The sequence below is a fragment of the Miscanthus floridulus genome, chromosome 4 (genome assembly GCF_019320115.1).
Source record: "Miscanthus floridulus cultivar M001 chromosome 4, ASM1932011v1, whole genome shotgun sequence".
Taxonomy (NCBI): Eukaryota; Viridiplantae; Streptophyta; class Magnoliopsida; order Poales; family Poaceae; genus Miscanthus; species Miscanthus floridulus.
In genome coordinates this window covers 59,065,105-59,073,707 of record NC_089583.1, presented here as the reverse complement: position 1 = coordinate 59,073,707, position 8,603 = coordinate 59,065,105, and the positions used below count along the sequence as shown (strand labels likewise).

The 8,603-nt window shown below is 47.1% G+C and overlaps 1 protein-coding gene across 1 annotated transcript; it reads right to left on the bottom strand.

The window, feature by feature from the left end:
* Positions 1-442: 442 nt before the first annotated feature.
* LOC136548540 (uncharacterized) lies at positions 443-877 on the bottom strand. Its single transcript, XM_066540027.1, has one exon. It carries the CDS (start codon positions 875-877, stop codon positions 443-445), a length of 435 nt encoding a protein of 144 aa, XP_066396124.1.
* Between the last annotated feature and the right edge of the window lie 7,726 nt (positions 878-8,603).

The window sequence follows — 8,603 nt, the reverse complement described above, 5'->3', positions numbered from 1 at the left end:
CCGTTCAACCTAGGCGTTGGCTCTTGGATGGGCAACGAAGACATATTTGACAGAGATGCAACGGTCTTCGTAGAAGTCCTAGAAGTGATGGCCAGTAAATGTAGTTCTGAGGTCAGTGATGATGCTGTTTGGGAGACCAAATCTGTGGATGATATCTTCGAAGAGCTCGACTGCTTTCTTTGCAGTAGCCGAGACGAGCGGTTTATATTCAATCCACTTGGAGAACTTGCCGATGGCGACATATACGTACCGGAAACCACCTAGGTGCTAGTTTGAAAGGCCCAATCATGTCCAGTCCCCAGCATGTGAAGGGCTAGGAAGCTAGGATGGTTTGCAGCTCTTGCGCCGACACGTGTATTTGCTTAGCGAAGAATTGGCATCCTTCACAACATCGGACGAGGTCTTCTGCATTAGTGATGGTTGTGGGTCAATAAAAACCAACTTAGAAAGCCTTGCCGACCAGTGTTCTTGAGGCCGCGTGATTGCCGTAGGAACCAGAGTGAATTTCGAGAAGTAGTTTTACTCCCTCCTCCTGGGTGATGCATTTCTGTAGTATCCCTTCCTTGGCACTTTTCCTCATCAAGTTGCCGTCCACCAGCATGTAATGCTTGCTTCGACGAATTAGGCATTCGATTTTAGTCTTGTTGGTGGGTACCTCGGTGTTGGTGAGGTACTTGATAAATTGCTCCCTCCAATCAGCGGTCGATGAAGGTACTGTAAGCACCAGTTGCTCGATAGGGGGAACTTCCTGAACTTCCTTATCTTCTTTGATGGATGGCACCAGGAGATCCTGAACAAAGCCCCCGGCGGGATCACGGCACAAGAAGAGCCCAACTTGGATAAGTGATCGGCGAGCTGATTTGGTCACGTACCACATGGTGGTACTCGATGCCGTAGAATTTTCCTTCAAGCTTCCTGATTTTGACGCAATATGTGTCCATCTTCTCGCTGGAGCAAGACCAGTCTTTGTTAAGCTGGTTAATGACCAGCGCATAATCCCATACACCATGAGGCATTTGACGCCAAGCTCGATGGCTATACAGAGTTCATGGAGACATGCTTCATATTCGGCGGCATTGTTGGAGGCCGAAAAGTGTATCTAGAGAACGTATCGGAGCTTATCCTTGGTCGATGTAATGAACAGAATGCCCGCTCTAGCACAATTGATGTTAAGGGCACCGTCGAAGTACATCACCCAATGCTTGGGGCAAGTGGCAGTGATAGGCTCTTGGATCTCTGTCCACTCAGCGATGAAATCAGCGAGCGCCTATGACTTGATGGTAGGCCTGCTTCTAAATTCGATGGAGTAAGTACCAAGCTCAATGGCCCACATGATGATGCGGCCATTGACCTCCTTGTTGCGGAGAATGTCCCCCAAAGGGAACTCAATGACCATGGCAATCTTGTAGTAGTCAAAGTAGTGTTGGAGCTTGCATGATGTAATTAGAATTGCATATAACAACTTTTGTACCTGAGGATAACGAGTTTTGGGCTCATTAAGTACCTCGCTTATGAAGTACACCAGACATTGCACCTTGTAGGCGTGCCTGACTTCCTCATGTTCGACGACAATAGCTGTGCTGACGACGTAGGAAGTGGTGGCGATGTAGATCAACAGTGTTTCATCTGGTCATGGCGCTATCATGATCGAAGGCTTTGTTAAGAACAACTTGAGTTGCTCGAAAGCTATGTCTACCTCCTTCGACTAGGAAAATTACTCAGAGGCCTTGAGGAGCATGAAGAAAGGTAGCCCTTTTTCACTGAGGTGTGATATGAAGCGGCTTAAGGCGGCCATGCATCCTATAAGCTTCTGTATATCCTTGACGCATGTTGGCAGTTTCATGTTGGTGATGGTGGAGACCTTGTTAGGGTTAGGTTTGATGCCTCGAGCACTGACAATGTAGCCTAGCAGTATACCGAATGAAAGTCCAAAGATGCACTTTGAAGGGTTCAACTTCCATCGGTACTTGTTCAAGTTGGTGAAAGTTTCCTCAAGGTCAACGATAAGATTGTCGGTGGCCTTGGTTTTGACAACCACATCATCGATGTAGGCTTCGACATTGCGGCCAATTTGTTGGTCGAGGCACGTCTGGATGGCCCTTTGATAGGTTGCTCCAGTGTTCTTGAGTCCAAAGGACATGGTTGTGTAGCAGTAAGCATCGAAGGGTGTGATGAACGATGTCCTGATCTGATCTTCTTCCTTCAGGGAAATATGGTGATAGCCGGAGTAATAGTCAAGGAAGGAGAGCAGTTTGTAGCCAGTGGTGGAGTCTACAACCTTGTCTATCTGAGGCAGGACAAATGGGGTCTTTAGGGCAGTGTTTGTTAAGATCAGTATAATCAACACACATTCTCCTTTCTTTATTCTTTTTTTGAACGAGAACAGGATTTGCTAGCCAATCTAGATGATACACTTCTTTTATGAATCTGGTAGCTAAGAGCCATTTTATTTCTACCCTAATAGCCTCCTTCATGTCTGGCACGAATTGGCAGAGTTTCTACTTGATCGATTTGGCGGTCGGCGAGACATTCAAGGAGTGCTCGATATTCTCCCATGGTACCCCCGGCATGTCTGCAGGTTTCCATGCAAACATGTCGGCATTGGCACATAGGAAGGAGATGAGCGCGCCTTCCTATTTGGGGTCAAGGTGAGCCCCCAATCTTCATGGTCTTGGAGGGATCATCGAGGCTGAGGCCGACCTCCTTGACTTCCTTCGACTTGGTGGCGGCGCGGGGAGGCTCTAGCTCTAGGATCTCCATGTCTTTGGCAGGCACCGTCTTAGCTTCGGTGACCATGCTAGCCATCTAGATGGAGAGGTTAGTAGCTTCAGTGAGGGCGAGACTCTCTGTCTCGTAAGCGTAGGCGATGGTGAGGTTGGCCCGTAGGGCCAAGACTCCAGCAGGCGAAGGCATCTTTAGCACCAGATAGGCATAGTGCGGCATAACCATGAACTTGGCCAGAGCTAGCCGACCAAGTATGGCGTGGTAGGCGGTGTCAAAGTCGGCGACGTAGAAGTTGATATGTTCGACATGGTAGTTGCTTGCCATGCCAAACTAAACTGGTAGGGTAATCTCTCTAAGCAGTTTGGAGGCCCTGCCTAGCACCACACCCCAAAAGGTGGAGTTAGAAGGTGTGAGATCTGACAAACCAAGGCCCAGCTCTTTTAGGGCTCCGACGAAGAGGACATTCAGAGCGCTCCCACCATCAATGAGCACTTTTCTAAAAAGCACCTTCTGTACGGTTGTGTCGAGGATGAGGGGAAAACGCCCTTATGTAGGGAATATCCACCCACTGATCGGCCCTGCTGAAGGTGATGGAGACCTTGGACCATGGGCGATAGATGGGGTTAGCGGTGGCGTCTTCCGTAGTGACGAAGAGCACCTGCCATGCAGCGAGCTTCCACTCTCTTCTGCTCTCAGTGGAGGTGAGGCCCCTGAAGATGGTGGTGACCACCTTGTCATGGTCCTAAAAGGCGTTATTGTTACCTCCAGGTGGTCGGTGACCTCCAGCTCCATTGTTGGTGTCATCGTCGAGCCTTTTGTCCTAGAACTCCTTAGCCAAACCAATGCAATCCTTCATCTTGTGTTTGGCGTTCTTGTGAAGAGGGCATGGGCCATCGAGGATCTTTTGGTACTATTCGTCATAGTTGTGCTTGGCGTGAGGTTGACTGACAGCGACAATGATGTGGTCTGGCCAGCGGTGGTGATTTTGGCCAGGCCTGGGTCCTCCTGTCCGATCACGGCCGCTATCGTGATGGTAGCTACGGTCGTCGGGGCGGCGGTCGCTGTGGCGTCGATGGTCGGGGCAGTGGTCATAGCGGTGAGATGGGCGATGAGTGCCCACATCCTCATTGAAGCGCACCTTGGCTTCCTCAGCGTCGGCATACTAGTTGGCCGTAGTGATCATCTCACCGATGTCGGTGGGTGGCTTACGGTTGAATTTGGAGCGAAGCTCGCGATGGTGGAGTCCTCGGATAAAGGCGGTGATGACCTCAGCTTTCATGATGTTGGGAATAGAGTTCCTCATCTTGGAGAAATGTTGGATGTAGCTGTGAAGGAGCTCGGATGGCTTTTGGTTGATGCGGCTAAGATCATGCTTGGTGCCGGGTCGAGTACACGTGGCCATATAGTTGTTGGTGAAGACTTTCTTTAGCTCTTCCCATGATTTGATGGAGTTCGGCGTAAGGCTAGTAAACCAGCTCATGGCAGGTGGCGTGAGCATGATGGGGAGATAATTCACCATGACACTGGTGTCTTCTCTGGTGGCATGGACAGTAGTGGCATAAGCCTACAACCACTGTGTTAGGTTCATTCTTCCTTTGTAGGGCTCGACCCTAGTGATCTTAAAACCACAAGGCCACTAAAGTGTTCAGAGTGCCCTTGTGAAAGCTAGAGGCCCATTAGGGTTGTCGACACTGTTGTCTGCAGCATTGCGGTCAAGGATAGGCTCGAGGGCTAAGTCTGTGTTGCCATACTCCTGCTCGTACTCCTGGCGGCGACACACTTCGTCTTCATGGCGACTGAAGCGACGTTGCTCGATACGCAATCGCACATCCTGGAGGTTGCTGAGGTGCACTCGAGCGTCCTATTCGACCTCCTAGTCATGCTGGCGATGGTGTTCGGTGCGATGGCCCCTAGCTCCCCCTAGAGAGGTAGCGACTGGTCAGCAAAACGGCTTTGACTGGGGCAGCAATTGGATCTCGACGTAGCTGATCGATGAATTGTGCTCATAGAGCACGAAGGTCTTTGATCCTTGTGAATCTCATTGACCTGACAGTGAGCCGCTTTAAGCATGGCGGCGACCTTGGTGAGCTCGAGTGTTTGAGGGAGATGAGCAAGCTCATTTGTGGCTACTGCTAGATTAGCGCTTGGAGTCTTGAAGATGTCATGGCCGTCAACATGGAGAAATTCTTTGTCGAGGTCGTAGTGGAGCGGGAGTGGTCTTCCTTGTGAATTGAACCGATTATTCCAAGCAGCCTTGGCCCTCGTAATGGCTACCTCATTTTCTCGACGCTGCACGCGGTTGACATTCCGGTTCTCCCGAGCAACGCGCTCCTCCTTAGTTTCGCCATTCTAAGGAGGGCTATCGATGCTGACGTTGAAGATCACACCACCCCGGAAGGGTGGAAGGAGGAGTTGCTCGGAGAAGGTTTCGGCGAGGGTCTCCATAGAGCCCTAAGACTCGGAGCCTAAAGTTTCTTCCGGGATGGTCTAGTGGGGCACCCTAGGGCATTGGCCTAAGTGTAGCATGTTGATGGCTGGCGGAAGTTGGACGGCGACTTGGTCGGCGAGTAGATGGGCGCATTCCACCTAGTCTGTGAGTTTGCCTTTAGGGCGTGTTGGTAAGCAGCGGTGGTGTTGGCAAACCTAAAGGGTAGGGCCATAACCCTTGTAGTTTCCTGAGCAGCCTCTAATAGATCTGGATCGAAGGGTGGTCGACGCTGAACCAGAGTGTCCAGAGCCGATTTGGTGATGGAGAGACAATCGGTGAGCTTCAGTTCGACCCGATCGATGGATTCGATCAGATCATTGTTGTTGATCTGCCTCCTCTTGTAGCGAGGAAGCGGACGACGAGTTGTTGTTGAAGGAGACCTCAGAATTGGCTCTGAGATTGGATCTGTAGTTGTAGGTGTGGGGGTGGTCGGTATAGAACCAATCTGCACCGGCTCAAGGAGCTCTCCGACTCCGTCAGCATTGATGACCCACGAGATGGATTCAACCGTGAAGATCTGGCCGGGCTGTGGAAGGGACAAAGAGCCTATGGAAAAAGCCATCTTGTTCGAAAAGGAAACAGCATGCACACCCCTACCTAGCACGCTAACTGTTGATAGAATATCGTCGACAGTCCTCCGAGGGGTATCCCATGAAGGTAGATTGATCGGCAGAGGAACGTGAGATCAAGAACAAGAAGGCAATAGAGACACACGAGTTAGATAGGTTTAGGCCATCAGTATGATGTAATACCCTACTCCTATGGTCTATTGGTTTGTATTAGCTATCATATAATATTGCATGAATTTGGAGGGGGGTCCCTGCTTGCCTTATATAGTCTGGGGAGCAGGGTTACAAATCGGTTAGATATGAGAGATAACCGAAAAGTAATAACATATTATAAGAATCTTGGGATCATACATATCCTAACAGATCTCATAGTATATTTAGGATATCTTCCTGGTGTCTTGTGGGAGGCGCTGAGTAGAGTCGTGCCCCACAAGGCTTCATCTTGTGGGCTAGGCCACCCCTAGGGGCGCAGCCCATGTGGTCTGCTATGGGTATCCGAGGTCGTACCCCCCACAATGACCTTCAAAAAAAGAAGATGGGTAGTTCATATGTGTCACTTGGGATAGTGATGCTTCCTCAAGTGATGATGATGATAGTGATGATGACAAGACCATCAAGAAGAAGGCTCTTGCAAGCATTGCCATACATGAGAAGCCTTCTCTCTTCGACACTCCATCATGCTTATTGGCTAAGGCCACTAAGGTACAAACTTGTGATGATGGATGTGATGAGGAACATGATAATGCAAATGAAAGTGAAAGTGATGATGATGAACAAACTAAAGATGAACTACTTGACATGTTAGATGATGCTAAGGAATATTTTGACATTAAGAGAAGGAAATGCAAAGACTTGCGAAAGGAACTAAAAGCCCTTAAGCAAGCCTTTGATGAGCTCAATGCATCTCATGAGAGGCTACAGGAAGCCCACGAGAAGCTTGGCAAGGCTCACAAGAAACTTGAGAAAGCTCATTCTTCTCTACTTAATGAGCGAAATGAGAAAGAGCATGTTGTAGCATGTGATGTAGGCTTAACTTGTGATATAATTGATGAATCATTCTATAGGCCTATCATTGTTCCTCCCACTAACCCTTCTTGTAGCACTTTGACTTCTACCTCATCTAGTAGTGATGATTTCACTTATGGTGCCTCACTAATAGTTGAAAATGAGACCCTCAAGAAGGAGGTTAATGAGCTCACCCGCGCCTTAGGCAAAGCCTATAGTGGTGAGGACCACTTGCTTATGTGCATGGGTAGTGAAAGAGCTTCTCTCTACAAAGAGGGATTGGGCTATACCCCCAAGAAAGGCAAGGCGGCCTTTGCTCCTCACAAGACTAGTTTTGTGAAGAACAATGGTCAGTTTTGCACTAGTTGCAAGCAAGTTGGTCACAAAGAGCATGATTGCAAGAACAAGAGCAAAAATATTAATGTATCCTCCATTAAGCTTGATTCTTTCTATATGCTTACCAATGGTACTAATGGTGTGAAGGCTAAGTTCATTGGTGCACCATGGATGGGTTCAAAGAAGAAAGCCATTTGGGTGCCAAAGAGCTTAGTAACTAACCTTCAAGGACCCAAGCAAGTTTGGGTACTGAAAAAGAATTAATCTTCTTTTGTAGGTCAATTACAAAATTGGAGAAAGGCATTGGGTTCTTGATAATAGGTGCACTCAACACATGACTGGTGATGCAAGAATGTTCAACCCAATCAATACCAATGTCAATGATGGTTATGATAGTATCACATTTGGTGACAATGGCAAAGACAAGGTCAAGGGGCTTGGTAAGATTGCAATATCCAATGACATGAGCATTTCCAATGTGTTGCTAGTTGAGAGCTTGAACTTCAATTTTCTATCCGTGGCTCAATTGTGTGATCTTTGATTCAAATGCATATTTGGGGTAGATGATATAGAGATCATAAGTGTAGATGGCTCTAATTTGATCTTCAAAGGCTTTAGATTTGAGAATCTATACTTGGTTGATTTCAATGCTAGTGAAGCTTAATTGTCTACATGCTTGTTCACTAAGTCTAGTATGGGTTGGTTATGTCATAGAAGGCTTGGTCATGTTGGAATGAAACAATTGAATAGATTGGTTAAGCATAACTTGGTTAGAGGCTTGAAAGATGTTGTGTTTGAGAAGGATAATCTTTGTAGCTCTTGTTAAGCCGGCAAACAAGTTGGAAACACCCATCCTAAGAAGAGTATAATGAGCACTAGCAAGACATTTGAGTTATTGCACATGGATTTGTTTGGGCCAACACAATACACTAGCATTGGTGGAAACAAATATGATTTTGTGATAGTGGATGATTACACTAGATACACTTGGGCATTCTTTCTTATGGACATTAGTGATGTGTTTGCAACATTCAAATCATTTGTTAAGGGCATACATAATGAATTTAAAACAACCATCAAGAGAGTTAGAAGTGACAATGGTAGTGAGTTCAAGAATACTAGAATTGATGAGTTGTGTGATGAATTTAGAATTAGACATCAATTCTCGGCCAAGTACACTCCACAATCAAATGACCTTGTTGAGAGGAAGAATAGAACACTTATTGACGTGGCAAGGTCTATGCTTAGTAAGTACAATGTGAGTCAATCTTTTTGGACCAAAGCTATCAACATGGCTTGCTATTGTAGCAACTACTTATATTGTCACCCATTGAAAGAGAAGACACCATATGAGCTCTTCAATGGTAGAAAGCCCAACATTGCATATTTTTGGGTATTTGGTTGCAAATGCTATATCTTAAAGAAAGGCATTAGATTGAGCAAGTTTGACAAGAAATGTGATAAAGAATTCTTACTTGGAT

Bases quoted from the DNA above. Each gene is read 5' to 3' on its own strand.
- LOC136548540 (XM_066540027.1), bottom strand. From the start codon at position 877: ATGTGGTACGTGACCAAATCAGCTCGCCGATCACTTATCCAAGTTGGG.